This window comes from Apis florea, unplaced genomic scaffold (genome assembly GCF_048593485.1).
Source record: "Apis florea isolate Af1SG1 unplaced genomic scaffold, ASM4859348v1 contig_2293_pilon, whole genome shotgun sequence".
In the NCBI taxonomy this organism is placed as follows: Eukaryota; Metazoa; Arthropoda; class Insecta; order Hymenoptera; family Apidae; genus Apis; species Apis florea.
Window position 1 is genome coordinate 785,466 of NW_028256554.1, and position 21,410 is coordinate 806,875.

The 21,410-nt window shown below is 30.1% G+C and overlaps 2 protein-coding genes and 2 long non-coding RNA genes across 14 annotated transcripts; 1 reads left to right on the forward strand and 3 right to left on the reverse strand.

Moving 5' to 3' along the window:
* Positions 1 to 2,152: 2,152 nt before the first annotated feature.
* On the reverse strand, positions 2,153 to 3,433 carry LOC147658210 (uncharacterized). The gene is made up of 2 exons (XR_015290832.1): positions 3,186 to 3,433; positions 2,153 to 2,518 (listed from the first exon to the last, which is right to left on the reverse strand). It is a non-coding gene; the product is annotated as an uncharacterized LOC147658210 (long non-coding RNA).
* Positions 3,434 to 3,705: 272 nt separating this feature from the next.
* On the forward strand, positions 3,706 to 14,327 carry LOC100863597 (CUB domain-containing protein 2). 8 transcript variants are annotated; one of them, XM_012485966.3, is made up of 16 exons: positions 3,706 to 3,845; positions 4,949 to 5,036; positions 5,128 to 5,226; positions 5,443 to 5,620; positions 5,735 to 5,761; positions 5,854 to 6,065; positions 6,565 to 6,772; positions 6,862 to 7,070; positions 7,269 to 7,500; positions 7,594 to 7,779; positions 7,841 to 8,086; positions 8,172 to 8,392; positions 8,479 to 8,661; positions 8,750 to 8,876; positions 9,022 to 9,206; positions 12,831 to 14,327. In XM_012485966.3, the coding sequence occupies exons 3-16, from the start codon at positions 5,136 to 5,138 to the stop codon at positions 13,223 to 13,225; spliced, it is 2,700 nt and encodes an 899-aa protein (XP_012341420.2). In that variant the 5' UTR covers positions 3,706 to 3,845; positions 4,949 to 5,036; positions 5,128 to 5,135; the 3' UTR covers positions 13,226 to 14,327. The 8 variants fall into 8 exon arrangements, 5 of the variants coding, with proteins under 5 accessions (XP_012341420.2, XP_086759842.1, XP_031772920.2 ...); XM_086903716.1 differs by lacking the exon at positions 3,706 to 3,845 and adding an exon at positions 4,469 to 4,584; XM_031917060.2 differs by lacking the exon at positions 3,706 to 3,845 and adding an exon at positions 4,481 to 4,621.
* Positions 10,927 to 13,253, reverse strand: LOC147658211 (uncharacterized). The gene is made up of 3 exons (XR_015290827.1): positions 12,860 to 13,253; positions 12,545 to 12,622; positions 10,927 to 11,164 (listed from the first exon to the last, which is right to left on the reverse strand). It is a non-coding gene; the product is annotated as an uncharacterized LOC147658211 (long non-coding RNA).
* A 594-nt stretch (positions 14,328 to 14,921) lies between the features above and the next one.
* LOC100864294 (uncharacterized) lies at positions 14,922 to 20,070 on the reverse strand. 4 transcript variants are annotated; one of them, XM_086903719.1, is made up of 11 exons: positions 19,549 to 20,070; positions 19,407 to 19,467; positions 19,189 to 19,339; positions 18,882 to 19,004; positions 18,600 to 18,751; positions 18,354 to 18,470; positions 18,191 to 18,251; positions 17,797 to 18,089; positions 17,556 to 17,687; positions 17,216 to 17,434; positions 14,922 to 17,132 (listed from the first exon to the last, which is right to left on the reverse strand). In XM_086903719.1, exons 3-11 carry the CDS (start codon positions 19,308 to 19,310, stop codon positions 15,997 to 15,999), a joined length of 2,355 nt encoding a protein of 784 aa, XP_086759845.1. In that variant the 5' UTR covers positions 19,311 to 19,339; positions 19,407 to 19,467; positions 19,549 to 20,070; the 3' UTR covers positions 14,922 to 15,996. The 4 variants fall into 4 exon arrangements, with proteins under 4 accessions (XP_086759845.1, XP_086759846.1, XP_086759848.1 ...); XM_086903720.1 differs by having other exon boundaries at positions 19,407 to 20,032; XM_086903722.1 differs by lacking the exon at positions 18,882 to 19,004 and having other exon boundaries at positions 19,407 to 19,773.
* Between the last annotated feature and the right edge of the window lie 1,340 nt (positions 20,071 to 21,410).

Here is a 21,410-nt window from a genome sequence, read left to right on the forward strand (position 1 = left end):
TTCTTAGAACGACTGACTACAGAATTTGATAATGATAGTCACGGATTGATTTAGGATGTGTAAAGTGTACGCAGCGTTTACAAATGCATGAACACATACAGCACACATTTTGAGTGTTGACTCGTTGTTATTGTTAGCCTGTTAGTTAATTAGTAAGAGTTGCAAATGCGGGCTATAGTTGGTCCCTGTCCCTGGAGCCCAGACACCCCCTGTTCTGGAGAATAATTGAAATGGAGAAAAAGAGAAAAAAAAAAAAAAAAAAAACATAAAAGCGAAGCCTAATAGCGTTTTACACATTACCCCCGAATTGTGACGGAAAGATAGTTAAAAAGTTGCGATAAAAGATCATTTCATTTGTAACGAAGTGACTGCATATCACTGTATTGTCTTATTATGAGTATAGCATCAGCGAAAAAAAAAAAAAAAACTAGCATGTACTTTGGCCCTATTGGATACAATGCACACAGAAGTAGGTATGAGAGAAATGCATTTCCGTGTCCGATTAATAAAAGGAATGAGAAGGAATCAAAAACTTAAAGGCAAGGAACAAAAAAAAATGCCCACCATTCCTGTATTCATTAAAAGCTCGAATCGATCAATTTTCATTAACGACAATCTATCGTGATCGATTTGTTTAGAACGACTCGTATCGACCAACGTTTTGTTGCACATTTTATTCGTAATTACTCAAGTCCGATTTTATTTCGTCATTGATACAAATTTGGTAGCGATGACGCAGCAGTAATCTAACGATCGAAGTTCCCTCACTTCTACTTCCTGTCCCCGGTCATGCGATCGTGTAAATGAAAGAAATAGATGCATGGATAAAAAAGGGGAAGGGGAGGGTATGATAAAGTATTTGTATGAAGCTGAATGATGAAAAAATGGACGGATGAGCAAGCAAGAAAGAAAGAAAGAAAGAAAGAAAGAAAGAAAGATGATTGTGTGTGCGTGTGCGTGTGGGGAAGGAGGAGCGAATGAGAGCGAGAGAGAGAAAAGGAGAAAGAGAGTGAGAGAACGAGAGGAATGAGAGAAAGAGTAGAGGGAAACGAAAGAAGCCAGCAATCGAAAGAAAAAAAAAAAAAAATTACTGTCCTTATACATACGAATCAATATTATTACCTTTCATTCCTTTAATCCTTTTTCCTCGTAATTCATTATTCTCACTTACATATTTTATACCTACCTATTCTACTTACCTACACATCCTATTTATAAAAACATAATATCAAGGATATAATAATATTAATATTAACGATATAATAAGAATGATATTGCTAATTATACTGAGTGGGTTTTTGTAACACAATAACGTTTCAATATAAAAGAATTCTGGTTTTCCTTCGAAATTATAATAGAGGAAGATAATATACTAATATAAGGCAGGCAGGTAGGAAGCAAGTATGCGAGAAAGAAAGAAAGAAAGAAAGAACGAAGAAACGAACGAACGAACGAAAAAAAGAGGAAATGTTCAGCTTGCGGGGGCAAGGAAGCATAACCTGGCAAAAGCGGAAGCAGTTCACGGTGACGAGACTTTAGACTGATCTAGGTACTAGCGTTACGATATTGGCCCTACCCCAGCGTTTAAGGCGCCCCAATATTATATCATTTATCCTTTGCTATTTTATACAAGTGACCGGTGTGGCAGCTGGGGTGCCTGGGGGTTATCGGTCGCATTTAGGATAATGCACCACTGTGGCTGACGATGCTGTAGCCGCGCGCACCCTTTTACCCGGTCATTGCCCTAATTTGCGGCACACATCCTTGGGAACTTGACTTTTCTTGGTTGGCCCGTGTCAAGCGGATGTTGTGTGATTTTTGGGTCGCTCAATTTATGTTAATAACGACCCAAAAAGACGTGTTTTTTAATTATATATAAATATATTATATATTATATTCCTGCGGATATGCATTTTGTGACGTGATGTTATTTAGCACTAATGAGGAAAACAACAAAAGTGAACAATTGTACGGAAAGAAAATGAAAGAAAAATGTTAAAAAAAAAAAAAATGAAAAAATGTACGTAACACTATTCACATGAACATATATATGAACGGTTTATGTTTCTCGCGCCACACATGCCACATGTCAGCTCCATGGCTAAAAGTGAACGATAAATTTCAAATGACCAAATTCCTTTATCGTTGATAATTGCGTTTTCAGATTTCTTTTTATTATTCATCATCTTCCAATTGCTTTGCTTTTTTTTTAATTCCTGCAATTTTAAAAGTTGTCTCTAATTTTAGTGTGACGTAGTTAAATGTAATAATTATTGATGAATTTAAAATAATGTTGAAATGGTTCCTTTTTCGGGCTAGGAGCTTGATTTAAAGTGTCAAAGATTTTTGTGTATGACCAGATGTATTCTACATGTCTCAATAAACAGTTGTATGTGAATTACCTTTCTTAAACGATGCTACATTTATTTATATACCGTTAGAACACGTACTGTTTTCTCCTCTTCTTTTATCCACATTATCCATTCTAGTTTTTGCTTCTATGCGTATATATTTGAAGCTGAAAGTATTCTGTATTAATGCAAAATGTATTTTTTTTTTTTGTTACATTTATCAATCTAATGATTTATAAATTTCAATCAAGTTAAGTTTGGAATATCATTAATATTATCATTAGTTGTATTTTGGTGAGTAAGACTTGTAAAAACAAAAAAAATAAATCGAGCAAAATATAAAAATCGATATCATTATTACGATTTAAACATAGTCACAAATATGAAAGTTGAGGCAAATGATAAGCACACATGAAATTGTCCCACGAGTCATATTTTATTTTATTCATAACTATCATCTGCATATATCAAACTAAAATCATTTCGAAAGAGGTTAATTTGGAAATTATTATTTGTGTATTTTATATATACTTTATATGTACTTTATTAATCGCAAATAGTAATGATTTGAGTAGTAACAATTTCATTATCAGTTATATATGTCCATAATTCTTTTTTTAAATTTGATCACGCTCAATATACAATAAGTTATTTTTTTCTGAAAACAAATAACCATATTCATAATTAACTATTCACACGATTATTAAAATATAAATTTATTCGTGAGTTTATGAATTAGAATATATATTTTTTTTTTCGAAAATGTATTCGATAAATGTATATTACAGGTATTTTACATGAGATAAATAAAAATTTGCTGTATTCTTACTGTACCTAGATCTCTTAAGTTGATTTTCCTCCCCACTCTTATGGATTGACTTTAGCGACCTCTAACCCATCGTTGGGGCGTGTATAGATACTAGGTAGCCAGTACCTTCGTAGAAGTTGACCGTTTAAGAATTGTTTAACGTTACGCTTATTGCACCGTTCCGTCAATTTTTCCTCAGTTTTTTTTTTATTTCGTCGATTACTTGCCGATCTTGTGCATAAATATTTATCCGTATATTTACACGCAATATATTATATACCGGCACGTATCAAGTACCTGTCTTACTATTCTTAATTATAATTTAATTTTCAAAACGATATCGTGTTCATTTTATATTTACGTATTATCAGATGTAACGATAATTTAAAAAATCGTGACAGTATGAATCCTATAAAAGAAATTCAATGTATAATAAGCGCGTTTTCGATACATAAGTGCATTATTTTTTTATCCTCAATTATCTTTTCACGCTTCAATGTGTCATTTCAAAAATATTGTCGTGTGTAATATGTAATATAAGATGTATATACGTATATATTGTACTTTCAAATGAAACAAAAAGAAACGAACATTTATAACGAACAACATTGAAGAATTTAATCCTATAAATTTAATGTGTTGGAATATCAAGAATAAAATTTCAAATTTGAACACAGTTTTTTAAGGTATGTATCTATTATATGTATATACATATATATATATATATGTACGTTTTAAATATAATATGCATGCTTTGTCAAAAAAGTACTTTTTTGACAAGAAACAAAAAATTCCTGTATTTAAATAATTGATTCAATGTATTGTAAATAATTTTAATTTCAATTGTATATTTATATTTTATTAGAGTCAGAGAAAAGACTGTTTTCAGTATATGACAAGTTGCACATGATATATGGAATGATATATGATACCGCGGAATTTATTTTTCAAGATTGTTATTAAAAATTGCCTTATATAAATTTATCATATCATCATTATAAAACATTCTCCCTCTTTTTTTTATTTCTTATTTACTTTTTTATGACAAATTTATGACATGATAGATCGTTTACATTCATATGGAAAAGAGGTTAGTACATGGTGTGCAAATTTATCACTTATCACTAGAGGCGCTGCTGTTATTGACCCATATCGAAATACATACCATATATATATACAAAAAGAAGATGAGAAAGCGACTCTGGACGGCGGTTAGTCAAAGCGCTTTAAACATTAAAAATTCTCTTTTATTTTTATTTTTTCAAAGTTACGTTAAAGAGTAATAACAATTAAGTATATTGTAACAAGAATGTACAATAAACGAATCCAATCGAATATATATTGTAATCAAAATTATGAAAGTGGTAACGCAGAATCTCATAAAAAGCACAACGCTTTATGCTCCGAGGGTGTGGCAAATTAAACGTAACACGTGTTTAAGATCTTAACTTGATATACATTCGTATGTTTATGTTATATTATGTTATATAGAATTCGTTTCTTTATGTACTTTATTGCATACAAATTGCGATTAAATAACATAATAGATTTCGCATTTGCAATGCATATCACAACCACCCATTATTTTATTTTTCTTCTTTTCTGAATTCATCAATATAAAAATCTGTAAAAATATTCATTTATTAACTCACAGTTGATATAGTTCGTATAATTGTATAATTTTTCATATGCAACGCTTTTAAAAATAGAATATAATATTTATGTGATTATATTTAATTCAATTATTAATTTTAACTTTACATAACAGATTGAATTCATATAATTCCAGATGATTTCCAGAATCAATGTTTCGCATTTTTTCTATGCGTGGAATAGAGACTGACGATATGATAAAATCACAGTGGCCGCTGTTAATGGTTTCTCTACAATTTTATTATAATAAACAAGAAAAATATAGTGGTTTCGATCGAATCACTGATTGAACAAAATGCAAATGTGTATTCTTAGGATATAGTATGGCTTCGGTATTTTGGCATGTCTCTGGGAATAATTTGATTTCTGCTACTTTTATCTTGCTCTTGCTACTTTGTCCTCACAGTAGTACAGGTTAGTTATAACATATAAATTATGATCAATGACAATAATCATCTTTTTTTACAAAAAGAATAGAACAAAGAGAAGTAGAGAGATATATAGTAAAATGATGACAATATGTGGCGTACGGTTTATCATGTGGAATATTTAATAGTTTTATTGAAATATTGATTTATATCATTTGATCGGTGAGAAATAAGAACACAGAGACGCGTGATTACTTTACAGAGTGCGATCAAAAGTTTATAAGCACACCTGATGGACCACCGAATGGAACATTTCACGCGCCAACGTTAATTAATTACGACGGAGATTCCCGACAATGCGTATACACATTTTTTGCTGGACCACGACAACGTGTCGAATTGATATTTAATTCGTTCGGCCTTCGGGGAACACCTCCAGAGTAAGTAGTTTTTTTTTTTTTTTTTTACTCAAGCAAATATAATTACATTACGTTACCACATTTGTGTTTAAATTTTCTCTGTGCGTTTATCAATTTTTTTGTAAAATTTTCCAGTGGATCTGCTGTTGGAGAATTACCCGCGTAAGTATTTATATCTGTTAGGTGTCGACATAATTTGCTTGCGGCCATACCATTTTTGTTCACAGATGAACTAGGAAAAACTTGGTTTTCAGTTGTGTCCACGAATATCTGGATGTATATGCTGAAATACGATCGGAGAATACCAGCAAATTGGTGGAAACGCCTTTCGGTGGTCGTTTCTGTGGCCCGATTCCACCTCGTAGGCGTGTTTCTCTTTACCAGGGAATTGCTCTAAGTTTTTACACTGATAAAAATATTACGTTACCTACCCTGTTCAGCGGTACTTATGCCTTTATCAATTCATGTATGTTCATTATTTAACTTGTACTTTAATTTTCAATTAAGCCCCATATACTGCTGGAAAGAAGTTTCGCAAAAGGAACGCGGGTTTGATTGGTTAATATGGAAGGAAACTATTTTCACTCGCATTTTTATTTATCACATATACTAATTCGATTGTGACAGAGAAGAGCAATAAAACGATGATCTTAACTTTTACCAATGCATTGGTAAAATTCAGAATATTCTAACATATAATATAATGACATCTTGAATGATTATTCTAACGTAACTTTATAAATAATTACGATATTCAGATTACAATTTTTCTACTATTATGTATCGTGCAGTGCCAGGATTGTCAACAAAGCGTTTGAAATGAGGTTAGGTGATCCTGGCGAAGAACCCTCTTGCCATGAGACTTCTTTTCAGCATTAAATAGTTGAATACAAGCAATGTTACATATTATACGTATATAAATAAAAATCATATTTATTTTCGTTTTCATTAATTATCGTTCTCAGCTGAATACGAGGTGGGAACACCAGCTCCCAGCACACCATGCTCTTTCACGGTAGATTCGGAACATAAACGCAATGGTAATATATTATCTCCTACGTATCCTGGCACATATCCAAAGGGTATTATATGCAGTTATCAATTTATCGGGAATAAATCGCAACGAGTGAGGCTCGAGTTCCGGGACTTTGATTTGTTCTTCGGAGGTCAACAGTATGTAAATATTTGATCGTTAATTAACAATATCAGTTGAGCAGGAGTGCGTGATTTGATCGTTAACTTGATTTTCATATGTCGAACAGTTGTCCTTTGGATTACGTAAAAGTGTACGACGGTTTAAACGATACGTCGGCGGTTATAGGGACTTATTGTGGTCAACAACGAAATTTGGTGTTGTACTCGTCGGAATCAAGTTTGTACGTGCTGTTTGTTACCCTTCAACGTACGGCCAATACACAAAATCGTGGATTCAAGGGCATCTTTGAATTCTCGGAGAGTTTTGTTAAATTAGGTAAGTCGAAACTTTCTAGTCTAGAAATTCGCAATAAATTCAAAATAGAATAAAAATTCTAAAATTCAATACAAGATATTTAAATCGATTTAAATCATGTAAAGGATAAACATAATAGAGGATAATTTGAAAAGGCTTTTTTTTATACGTCATTCTTTTGTTTTATATATAATTTCGAGTGTGTCTCTGTCTATTCAGACTTCATAACCGCTAACAAGGGTGAGCACATACGAGGATCGGAATGTGATCAGAAGATTTTAAGTAAAAAGGAATCGTCTGGACAAGTTGTTAGCCCAAACTTTCCATTTCCGTACATACCGAAGGTCGTGTGTCGGTATTTCATTTATGGAATGCAAGATTCGCAGCATCTCGAGCGTGTTCGATTAGAGTTCATAACATTTAATATACCAAAGAATAAGACGATAGGAGAGTAAGTATAATTAATCAATTAATATTTAAATATTAATTCTTAATTCTTTTCCTTCTTCATATTTATCTTGTTTCCTTACTTCTCGGCCCACAGTTCATCTTGTACCGATGGATATTTAAAATTATACTTAAAAGGGCAAGAAGCGACGGATTCTTACGACAAATTTGATTACGAATTGTGCGGCGTGAAGAGCAATCCGAACCATGTAGTTAGTGATGGGCCGAGACTTGTGATGGTGTTTAGCAGCGGGGAATCTCAAGGGCAAGGTTTTAAAGCACGGTAAGTATTAAAAATCGTATTATAGAAAAATGAGCCATATATAACGTATTTATATTTACAGGTACACCTTTGAAACGGAATACAAAATACCGGGCACCGCTGCACCCGATGGCAGCTGTACATTCACATACCGCAGTTCCTCTCGCAAAAGAGGAGATTTTAATTCTCCTCGACATCCTAGTAATTATCCAAGCGATACAAATTGCACATATTTATTCTTAGCGACGCCAAACGAGCAAGTTACCTTAATATTCGATTATTTTAAAGTTCGAACGAAAAATATGAACATGACGGATGGACATTATGGGTATGTTACTTCGGTTCTTTCCTGTTCTTGTCATATTCTATAATTCATTTTTTTTTTTTATATATATATACGTATATTTTATCAGAATGGAAATTTGTCAAGATGATTGGTTGGAAATATATAATATGTATCGGGACAATACGGAAAAATTGATAGGTAGATACTGTGGTAACACGGCGCCAGGACCTGTCGAGTCGACTCTTGGTGCTCTCGGTTTAAGAGTAATTCTGCATTCGGACTCGGAACTGGTTTATAGCGGTTTTAAAGCTCGTTACACGTTCGAAGTGGCGAAACCTATATTTGGAGGTAACCGCGTATTTTCGATGTAAAACGAAAACAAAACAAATCTTTTTTTTTTTTCCCCTCTTCTTATATATTTTTTTACGTTACAGATTGCGGATCGAATATAAGTAGTGTGAATTATGGTATTATCGCCAGTCCGAATTTTCCAAACAAGTACGATGGACCAGCGAGAAATATGGCAAGTAAAACTTGCAATTGGTTTATAAGAGTTCGACCGAATCAACGAATATTGTTAAATTTTGAATCGTTCTCGGTAGAGGGTGATCAATCAGGTATATCTTTTTCTTTTCTCTCCCTTTGAACATGTTTCACATGTTTATCTCTGAAGATACAATATTAAAAGAAACGTTTTCCTTTAAGTTCGTGGTTGTCCAGCTGCGGTGCTGCGCATGTGGTATTCCGTATCGTCCACGCCTATCGAGTTATGCGGCGTGAAAACGTCAGATAAATGGACTTATCTTTCTGAGGATAACAACATGCGACTTAGGTTCGTTAGCTCGTAAAGCTCGTTCCGTTCTATTCATATTCATATAAATTACGAATTGCGATCGTTCGCGGCAGTACTCGAGCATTGATCGATATTTTTCCCTCTTTTTCCTTCCCTTTTTTTTTTTTTTTTTTTTTTTTTTTAGCTTTATATTAGCCGACAAAGCGGTTGGACAACTGGGATTTAAGGCAATATGGACGGAAGTAAGCACAAATACCGACTGCCAGAATCAATTTTTGTGCAGCAAAAATAAATACTGCATTGCAGAATCGCTTCGATGTAATGAGGTTTATAATTGTGGCCCAGCTGATGATTCGGATGAAGAAAATTGTAAGTTTCGTAAACGTTAGAGAAATATCAAGCCAACTTCTTAGAGATATGTGATTGGATTCTACTCCTTTTATTTTTGCTTCTACCATCATAGTTGTATAAATCTGTCGGATATACGTTCTCGCCTCGCGTGGACGTCGTCCGTCATACGCTATACGTGAAAATGTATATACACAACATATGCGCACATCTTCGAATTCAATATCAAACATGTATCTTTCTTCGAATCTCGTTCAATAGATACTTGATTATTCTACTACTCTACAAGTTCTTCAAGCGTGTTCTCTTTTTACCGAATACAGTATCTACTATCCTTGATTAATCCTTCTCACGTATATGTTATGCATGCATATACGCGAGTGTGTATGTATGCACGCGTCTACTATAGATGTATACACATATACAATCACGTGATATTAATTAAAATTTAATCTGTTATGATGTACGTCGATACGAATTGATTATCGATTGCGTGAATTGAAACAATATATATATATATATATATATATACATATAGATTTTACATATATATATATATATATTGTAAAATCTGGCATCATTAATTGAATATAAAGCAACTTCCACACGCTGAATCATGTTGCAATACGTGTATTGAGTTCGTGTATAAACTTTTTTCGCATTTTCTGAATCGGTAACAGGATTTGATTATAGAAAATATATATATCTGAATAATATATGAAAATATATTCGGTATATTGATTTTAAATATCTAAAAAATAATAAATCACATACTGTTAGCACAGGATGAAAAGTCGATATATGTATCGCAACATATGTTAGCGTGTGCAGGCGGCTTAAGGATACATTTTTAAGATATAATAAAGATTAGTAAATTCTGCACGAGGCATGTATTTTTCAGTTTTTTTTTTTTTTTTTTTTTTTTTTTTACTCCAAGATATCGAATATGTTATTGTGTAAATCATGACAAGTTTTAAATTGTTTTCGAGTAATAATAATAAAAAGAAAGTTTTGTGTCGATATTTATATTTGCACACGCGTTCAATACAATACACGCCTTCAATATGATACGTGTAGCAATGGGGTAGGGCAACGTTAACGTTTCACGTTGAAAAGAAAAAAAAAAAAAAAAAAAAGAAACAAAATCGAAAACAAATGTTGAATAAAAAAAACTCAACGAGAAATGATGAGTATGTACTATAAATTGTGTACTATAAATTTGTGTAATATTTTAGGTAAGTAATAGGTAGCTGTGTGTATAGGTGAAAGAATGGAGAGATTGCGTGGGTGAATGACTGTGTGTGGTGTCGCAGGTGCAGCATCAGCCCCATTGTCACCAGCACTGGCTGGAGTCTCTGCCATGCTTCTTCTCTCTCTGTGCTTTGTGTTCGTGGCCATCTGAGCCCTTCATGAAGCTTCCGACGATCCGGCATGTTATGATCTCCCCTATCACGTGAGTTCACTCACAATATTGCACATTGCTCTTAATTTTTAATACAAAAACATGAATTATAACCTGTTTATGATCCAGATTAGACAGTCTATATCGTGTGTGTACGATTAGAAACGAAACAAATCAATGATGCACAATCATTTATATATATATATATATATACATATGTATATAATTTCAAAAAATGTAAAATCACCTACTTTATATCGTCTTTTTTATCGTAAATTACACATTTCATAAAAATTTTTGAATTTGATTATTAATTATACATACAAGTGTCACGATAAATACATTTTGTAAGTAAGTAATTTATTTTTATTTTCTCAGTTATACAGAAATTTCAAGGAGATCACAATTTTTTTTATTTTGTTTCAAAATTGTCCTTTGTTTTTTACACAAAGTTTACCGAAAGATGCATGATTTTACAGTGAATGCAAATTTATTCATATACTACAATAGCATGTGAATTCGCGAACTCTCTCTTCTTTTTCTTCCTTCCTCTTACGAGAGTTCGCACACGTCTTCCCTACAAAATATTCACAATCACACTGTTTCCTTCCCTGTTAGATCTGATATGCATTGTCGCAAAGTGATGGACAAGTCCAAGAGATCAAAATCCAGGAGATCAAACTCAGCGATTGAAATTATCGATTACTAATAAATTCGATGATCGAAAATTGTTGTTATCTTAAAGAATGTTATATGTAGAATGAATATGGAAAGAGATTATATTATATTAAATATAAAATTTTCTTGACACGTTTGTTACCATTTATCCTCCGTCACATACATATTCCTTTTCAAGAGATGTGTAAAAAGCGATATTTTTCTTCTATTTTGTTCAACGGTGCTATTTTATTTTAAATAATAATAATTTTGACCAATATGCATGTCTTATTTCTATTAATGTATTAAATTCAACGAAATCAGAGCTTGCACGAGGACTTCTTATTAACCATGAACAGTAAATTCGAAGATATAGATACAGTAAAATAAAATTTTATTTACTCATTAGACTTTTTATATTATGTGAAAAATTATTATGATCGATGCGGGATGGTCAAATTATTTTCCAAAATGACGATAACAAACGTGTTAAGAAAAAAAAAAAAAAAAGAAAAGAATAAGTTCTTTACTATAAAAAAAGTAAAAGTATAAAAGAAGTGTTTTCGTCCTTTTTGAAGACAATACAATTGATTACATTAATTATATTATATTCTAAATTATCTTTCGAAATATATATCTCTATATCTCTATATATCTTAAATTTAATTTTATTACAAAATTACGTTTGATTCACGTGTAAATTGCTCGTCGTGTGAATACATTCGTTTGATTTAATACACTCTTTTACACTTGTCGTGACCATTACTACGAATGTGACCAATTAGATGATCAGTATCATTGAATCAGAAAAATACGTTGCTCTTTGTGTCTATTCGAGTGAATTTACACGACAAATAACTGTTTTCAAAAGTAATCAGGAATAAAGATAAAAATAAAAGATTTTATCATTATTGATATATATATCAATTCATTCAGAATCTTGTTAAATATGATTTGATGGATATTTTCATGATGGAGAAAAATTGAAAATTTATCTTCATATTTTCTATTATTTTTAAAAAATATAATAATCATTTTTTTTGCGACTTTTTGTAGATATAATATTTTCTTTTCTTCTTTCTTTCTGGAAAATAACTTCGATGTAAATTATTACATAATTTTCTCGATATTCGTCCTATTCTAGTCTCTGTAATATTGAGTCACTGAGTTTGATTGCCAATTTTCCATCTTTCCATGACTAGTAAAGCTATTAAATAACTCGACAATGTGTAACAGATCTTAAATTCAATAGTTTCGAACGACTTAGTTGCCGACGATTTTCAACTGGTTCCTTACTTACGATTACACACAGTTGTCTTTCTGACTGCACTTTCTGTCGCGTTTATTTTCTTTTCGCAGTTATTTTACTTGTAGCCTCCTATTTAAAAGTGTATTAAAAATATAAAAATGAAAAAAGTAATAAAAAAGAAAATAAATAAATAAATAAAATAAAATTTCAATAAATCGACTCGATGTCGATCAAACTTATTTATTTTAAGGGACTTACGAATTAGAAAAAAAGATGCTGAAAAAAAAAGAATGCGGATTATCGAAAAAAATTTGACAAAAAAATTATTATATTCCAGGTAATACAGTTGTACAGAAAAATAATTACGCTGTTCCTGCGGGTTATACCATCGGTGCTGTATTAATAGCATTGATCGTTTGTCTTTTTTGTCATCGGAAGCTGAAAAGAAGAGTTCAGACCGTGCACCTCAACGATCTGCGCCAACGCATAGACGATAGGCATTTATGTTATCACGATGAAAATCTTCTTCAACATCACCATCACTATCACCATCATCATCATCAGCACCAGCAACAACAACAACAGCAGCAACAGCAGCAGCAGCAACAACAACAACAACAACAACAACGTTATCAAAATTTGAATAACGATTCAAAATATCATTTAGAATCATCGACTAGTCCAATGAGCGAGAGCGATGTCGAAGAAGCTAGCAGTATCAACAGTGTGTGACATCGTGCCATTTTGTTTAATGTCACGTGTTACGTTATTCATGTTTAGCGAAATGTCTCATTTTCTATCTCGATCGATATTATCGCATATATTATCATTGGTCGATCATTTCATTCCCCACAAAGGAATCCGATGATAATGACTAACATTTTCTCCAATGAAGTGCTTTCATGGTAATTGTTAAACGAAAAAATTTTTTAATAATATGCTCGATTGCATTCCAACAAGACGAAGTATTTATTTATTGCTAAGTTTTATCGAATACGATAAAAGCTATTTATTCGTGTGTACTATTTATTTTTTCGCTGAGACTGTTAAACAATGTTAAACAGTTAAATACGACTTATTTATTGTTTTTAAATTTTTAATCTAAAAATATGTGCAAATATATGAACATTATTATATATATTATAAAAGATTATGTACGTATGGATGTTTTTATCATAGTTATAGAGATATTTATATTGTAAAGAAATCCCAAGGATTGATTAAAGAAATGTGACAAATAAAAATTAGACTATAATCTGTGCATTGGCAATAACTTGAATAAAAAATATATATTGTTATTTTGTCACAGATAAAATTAAAAAAAGAAGAAGAATTTTTACGTCGAATTAATTAGATATTGCTATGAATTATACGAGTCGATATTTGTTTTTTCTTGTTTCATTTTATATAATTTTTATTAAATTTTATGTGATGGAAATAATCGGAGATTATGTAAAAATACACGGTATTCGTACATCTTTCTGATTAAGTAGAAGATTGCATTACTATTTGTATTCATATCCTTCTCTTACATAATACATTTGTGCATTAATGTATTTACGTAGTTGTACACATGCGGCATTACATACTTACACGTCTTACACATACGTGAACGTGATTTTTTTTAATAAGCGATTAGTAAACGAATTATTTCTTTAATTTATTAATTGTTATCTTCATTTTTCAGATTTAAAGATTGAGTGATATTGTACATAGCTTGAAATACCTGATTTGAGTTTACAAAATAACATAACTATATTTTATTCTTTGGTGCAATGATTATATGTGATTTCATAAAATTACTATATATATATATGTACATATATGTAAGAAACATGTCCTTATTTTTATTTCCCCTTTTTCGTAATTCATTATCCGTTCAACGTAATTCCTATTTTTTTCAATCTAATTTCCAATATTTTTTTAAATATTTTCGATCTATTATGAAATTTGTTTGAATATGGATCCAATATATCATGACATGAATGTATTCTATCGTATGTAATGTATGAAACGCAATTAAAAACGCAATCCGTATAAAATGTATATGAAATCGATAAATGCTGCCATTTATTATGATAATTACACTGTACAATTTTTATACTGATCAAAAATGAACGTGATACAACACTCATATTTGACGAATTATGAAACGAAATTATGTCGAACAACTGTATCAACAGCTAAATTTTTACTTTGCTCGCTAGTCATTCGATCATTTTTTTATATTCAAATATATAATTTTAAAAAAGAAAAATAGGAATTTTTGTTTATGATAATTCGAAAATAATAATAATAGTAAGAAAAAAATGAAACAAAAAAAGAAAGATATAGTTAAATATATGTTTGTAACAAATGAAGAAAATTGATAGGCATGAAATATTGCATCTCCGATAAATAGAAATTACGAATAGAAAAATACGCTGATTTAATCTGTGTAATATATTATATTTATGATTTAGGCTATGTTGACTGAATTCACTTTTTCGACAGAATTCCAAAAAAATATTCCTTGTTTTTTTTTGTTTTTTTTTTTTTTTTTAAATATCTTTTATTTTACCGAAAGACATTCGACTTCGTGAAAAATACATATAAAAGAATACAAATCGTTGCATTTAATATGAATGCGTTTAATTACGACATTGTTTACCTCTTGTAAATTAGCGCCGTAAGCAAGATTGTGCTATGCTCAAAAGCGTACATGTGTATAACACATATGTAATTTATATTATTATCGTCGTTATTGATTTATGCGAGATATATCTTAAACAAAATGGATGTGTTCAAAAAAAAAAAAACATACTTTATGTCTACAATGCACAAAATTATATACAGAATACATATTCCACAATTTATAAATTATTAAAATTGTCATTTGAGAAAAAGAAAAAGGAGATAACGAAGAAAAAATAATCTTATAAATAAATAAGTTTGCTTCTGTAAGTTGAGAAACAATGAAGTAACGAACTCTCACTTTCTTTTTCCGTTTCATTTTCACAATTCGAACTAAAGCGAAAATGAAGTGCATTATTCACATTATAAATTTTTTTAAATATTTAATTCATTTTTTTATTAAAAGTATTTATAATTAAAAGTAAATAATGCGTATCATTATTGCACATCTAGTAACTACTATGAATGAAGTTCGATGAATTCGTGTTTTTTGCTCTATGTGATGTAATTAATGTAATTATATTAAGATCAGAGGCACGCGAGTGACACGGCATCGTTGCGGATTTGTAGTTTGGCATCTTCGTAGTTGGGATCACAATAATGTTAATTCGCTTGTGTACATTGGGCTTAAAAAATTAATTTTACGAATGTTGGATGTGAGAGAAAAAAAAAATTGTCAAAGTCAGAAAAGAAATGCGTATGATACATGTTGGAAAATATAACGAAACATATTAACATAAAACATGAAGTAGGAAAAAAGAATATTGTGAACGTATAAGAGAACAAAAAGAAAACACAAAAAAAGAAATAAAACGAAGAATAATAAGAGACTAGACTTGCACATATTGCTCGTCATCGGTATCCCCATTAATCGAATCAGTCGAATGATTCTGATGAATCTGTTCGTAATCAGTATTACACAATATATGATTTTTTACTTTCTCATATCCACTAGAATTCTGTTCGGCTTTATACGTGTTCACTTGCTCATATGGCGGTTCTTCCGTACGAGTAACACTCATATATTTCACACTTTCGTAATTAGGATCTTCATGATTAACAGACTCGTAATTGGGATCCGTATCGCTATCACCGGGTCGACAAACTGATGCATAATTTGGTTCTCCTGTATCATGTGGCATACTTTCATAATTAGGTTCCGAATCTGTGTCTGGATCCATTTCAGATCTGTTTCTTAATCTTACTTTCTCATATCCGGGATCTTCGCTGCTAGCATTACTAATTTGTCGATGTTTGAACGGTTTGGAATAAGAAGAAGAAGAAGCAGAAGAAGAAGGAGAAGTAGAAGTGGTTGGCAAATCGGTATTATTTCGTAGAGAAATTGATACGGAGCTATCATTTTGCTGATAATCTGGTATAGTGTCAACAGTGACCCTTTGTTGCGGACATAACATTTCGTAATTCGGATCACAGGATTCGCGAATCGTTGAATGCCTAGTTTGCAAATCATTCATAGGTTCATAATTATGACCAAGTTGGAAATTTGATGAATCCGCATCGTCACCACTTTTAAACAACGAAGAAGACGATTTTACCAAAATATCCCCATCTAAATGAAGATTGCCATTATCGATAGAATCGGATTCCTTTTTTTGTATTTCCATGGAATCATGACTAGACGATGAAATCCTGTTATTTTCAACAAAGCTTGGCTTCCGAACGAATATTTCGGAATGTAGAATTCCTTGAGAACTCGAATGTGCATCATTTTGTTGTTCTTCAACATCTTTCTTTTTCTTCATTACTTTAGCATACATATCCTCTAGAGATTTCCCACTAGACAAAGTTGATTTCAATCGATCCTCATTTTTTGTCCTCTTATCAATCGATGCATATACTTCTATCGTTCCTTCTGGTGGAGGTGGTAACGGAGAATTAGCTTGACGTTTCTCAGGCTTCGGTGATCCAGGATTTATGATAGAACTGTTGGCACTTGAGGATGAAGCTGCAGCCGGGGTAGTTTCAAATAAAAGAAATAAAAATAGATATGAATATATAATGAATTGGCAATAATTACTAGCTATTTACCTTGTCTCGAATGAGCGTGCGCAACATGCCGTAAACTGTCGACGCTTGGAGGTTGCGGAGCAGGAAATGTTTCATCAGAACGAGACGGAACTCGAGAGAATAACGTTTGTTCATTTTGTATTCGTTGGACTTCTGTCATCGTCGGTTGTATCTGAGCATATGTTTCGCTACCACTAGTATATACCTTATCTTGTTCATCGATCGCAGCATACATCTCATCTGTCAAATGAAATAATATTCATCGATGATAAAAGAAAAGCAAGAAAAATACACGAGTATGTTATCTAGAAATTAATTGTTATTATATCGTTATTACAAATCCATATATGTGTGCATATACCAGAGTCATCCGATACTGTTGCGTAATGGGGATCCATAGACGGTCGAATGGATTGACTTTGTCGACAAATTGTTTTTGTTTGTGCAATTATATTAGCTAAAGGTTCTCTCACGCTGATACTTGTATATCCTTCTATATAAAATGAAAAAGAAAAGAAAATATATTAATTTTGATTTCAATTAATGTAAGTTGATGAGATATTAGCAAAGATCGATTTGATATGAGAGAACAAAATATTTACTAGAATCTTGAGAATCTCCACTAAAATGCTGTTGTAAATTATTTGACTGAGATTGCGGTGGTTGAGGAAGCAACATCAATAACGGTGGTGTCATATAAGGTAAATCTTGATTAGCTTGCACTCCACCAGATATGGCATTAGCTGCTTGAATATCACACAGGCCAGTTTCGGTAGATATAAGCGAATTATGCGATGAAGAACGTCGAGTTCTTGGGGGAGCAACTGGGTTTCCATTAATTTGACATGTTGATGTTGATGGTTTTTCAACATCAATGACTTGTTTCATATTATTTCTACAATGTTTAATATTAATTTTTTATTTTGCATTAGAAAAATAAAATATATGTATATAAAGAATTTTTGATACTACTATATGTATGAGTATAATTATTACCGATTCAATTGATTAGCCTCAGTTTTTTGAACATTTTGAAGTTGAGCATACGGATGTTCGACTGGAATAAATGTAAACAATTATTATAGATATGATTTAATTAGATATTAAATATTGCAAAAAAAAAGATAAATTTCGATTAAAATCATTTTTGCATTCATACCATTTTCCGAATTAGGAGATGATGGAAATCTTAAATACTCATTATCAGAGTTGTTTTGATTCAATGAATTTTGATGTAAAATTTCTGGCACATTCAATTCAGATACTTGTTCTTTTCCTATTAAATATAATATTATTAAAAGAAAGATAAAATATACGTTTAATAAAGTAATTTTAAAAATTTAAAATATTTAAAAATTAAAATTTAATAGATGAAAGATAAAAATTAATTTATTATCAAAGATACCTGTGTCTTGAACGGTAGCGTAAAGTTCCGAATGATCACCGATCGTTTCAGTGATTTCATAGATATCTTGAGATACAGATGCATCTGTATTTTCGTGTCTTTTTTCTTTGTCTTTTGGAATATCTGGAAGACTTCTATTGGCACCAGTTGATCTATATACACAACACGAAAATTTTTTAATTTCAAGACAGACAATTAGTTCATCAAATGATGAAAATTTCCAAAGATCATATTATATATAGATTATGTAATACAATATGTGTATTTATATATAGCAGAAACCTTTTTCCACTGTCAACAATATCTTGTGTTGTTATATGAAGAGTATTTGTCATCGAAATCCCATTAAAGCCGTCTTGAGAATCATTTAGAGTTACCATTCCAGCAAGGCCAAGAAATTCATTCCTATTTAAAGGAATTATAACCGAACATGTTCTCATAATTATACAATATTGTTAATTCCAATATGAACTATAATTCTATTATTATAATATATATATATATATATATATATATATATATATATATATATATATATATATAATGTTTTTTTTTTAAAAATAATGATTATAAATGTATGATCAATTACTTATTCTCGTTGCGACGACAGCTACAAATACAAGCAACAATGAGACCAAGGAAACACAATAACGCTCCAACAGAGACAACCCAGTAACACCAGGCACCTTCCTCAAGAAAAGGTTGTATCATGTTATAGGTTGTATTGCATATAATAGTTTCTAAAAGATATAATTTTTTAAAACTTATAGAAAATAAAACATTAACTTTATAAAATATAACAATTACCTTCCAAGCAAGTCACATTGTGAGAGAATCAACTAACTTTCTCCTTTATATTTTCAGTAAACTGGGAAAATGTTATATTATTTTTTTTAATTATGTTCTTTTTTTTTGCTTTTTCTTTTTTATGTTTTCACTTCTATCTTACCTCTTCTCTCTCATCTCTTTTTTTTTAAAATCTTGTTTTTGCATTATATTTTTATATTGTTGCATTGCATAGATATTTTTAAACATTTGATATGTTTGCATAGCATTTAAACATTAAGAATAGATGTCCAATGATTGATGGACCAAAAATAATTAAAATCATTTTATCCTCAAATATAATAATATCGTTTACATATACTTAATAATTTCTTAAAGTATCGTAACTAGAAAAAAAGTTCACAAAAATCATTCGAATAAAGAAATGAAAGTCGTGGCAACATACATATATACGAAACAATAATCGAATACTCCGTTTGTATCATTTGATTCCGTATGTCGTATAGAATTGAAAGTTCTATAAAAAGCAAGAAGGCAAAACTCTTTTTTTATGGTAAATCTTTATATGTATGTAATTGCGTACTCGATTATATCGATATGTCATGTAGATATTTTTTTGACATATCACGATCGAGAAATAAGGTTATCTATGCATGCGGTGTGCGTTCGCGTAGGTGGCATAACTGGCTATATACATACCACAGACAACATATGGAATAGATATGTCATCTTATAAAATTTTATATTATATGAAGTTTTATATTATATGAAATTACAATCGCGCAAAAAACAGAATATTTGATATATTCTCTAAAATTTAGAACATAGAATACTCTATATTTTCTATTATTATCAAATTTATCATTTTTCTTATGTATCATTATTTTTTTACCAATTTGATGACTCAATTATTTGCAAAATATTATGAGAATATTCACACAAGATTCGTTTAGTTTATTATTTAAATTTACAGTGTATTTAATTATTTAAATTAAATAATTGTGTATTTAATTTATTGTAAATTAAAAATGCATTTTTCTTATGCCCGAATATAATTATATTTAAAATTCAATTGTCACAATTATTAACGAATTTTAAATTGAATTAGAAAAATATATAAATTGTTATAAAATATTATTAAAAGTGAAATAAAAATTCAATATTCTTTTTTTCGATCTCTTTATCTTTTTTAATTATAAACTTTTATTTTATATCATAATTATTTTCAATTCATCATTTCAATATCAATTTAAATATAATTATTCTAAATTAAAAATTATTTTACAGTTATTATTCAAAAAATATTTAAAAATATCTTAACTTTAAAAACCGAAAACTAATACTATAGAACTAATAAAATCTAATTTTAATTTATAAAAATGTATTAATTATTATATATATTATTGTAATAAATTTTTATTTTGCATTAAAAAAGGAATAGAAATATTTTAATAAAATTATAAATCGAAAATTAATAACATAAAACAATAAATCTAATTTAAATTTAAAAAATATATATTACTCATTACATTTAATATCATAACAAATTATAGATGCATTAAAACAATAAAAATCTAAAAATTAATAAATTATTAAATTATTATGATTATTTTATAACTATTTTCCACATAAAATAACAATTAGAATATTTTAATTATTATATTTAATATTATAAAAAATTGTTAGGTATAAATTAATAATAAAAATCTAAAAATTAATAAATTATTGATTATATATTGAAAAAATTGATTTCTAGTAATCGGTAACATATATCTTTGCCAAATTTCGGTTGATATCGACGTTATAATACAAAATAATTCGTAAAAAAAGAAAACAATGGGCATGATGATCATAGTTTATAAATTTTTATTTCTAGAATACCGTAAATACCGTAAATTTATGTAGAAATGATAGAAAATAAAAATATGAAAAAAATCGAAATAGAGTAGGAATTTGCTGTCAATACCATCTTTTGAGTTTGAAAAGCATCTTTCTTAATAAAAATAGAATAAAAATTAAACATCA

Excerpts from the sequence above, each read along its gene's own strand:
- LOC100863597 (XM_012485966.3), top strand. The coding sequence starts at position 5,136 with ATGGCTTCGGTATTTTGGCATGTCTCTGGGAATAATTTGATTTCTGCT. Across the intron at positions 7,071-7,268 it reads GGAGAGTTTTGTTAAATTAG|ACTTCATAACCGCTAACAAG; the intron begins GTAAGTCGAAAC and ends CTGTCTATTCAG. Across the intron at positions 9,207-12,830 it reads TGATTCGGATGAAGAAAATT|GTAATACAGTTGTACAGAAA; the intron begins GTAAGTTTCGTA and ends ATTATATTCCAG.
- LOC100864294 (XM_086903719.1), bottom strand. The coding sequence starts at position 19,310 with ATGATACAACCTTTTCTTGAGGAAGGTGCCTGGTGTTACTGGGTTGTC. Across the intron at positions 19,005-19,188 it reads TGTCGTCGCAACGAGAATAA|GAATGAATTTCTTGGCCTTG; the intron begins GTAATTGATCAT and ends TCCTTTAAATAG. Across the intron at positions 18,090-18,190 it reads GAGGCTAATCAATTGAATCG|AAATAATATGAAACAAGTCA; the intron begins GTAATAATTATA and ends TAAACATTGTAG.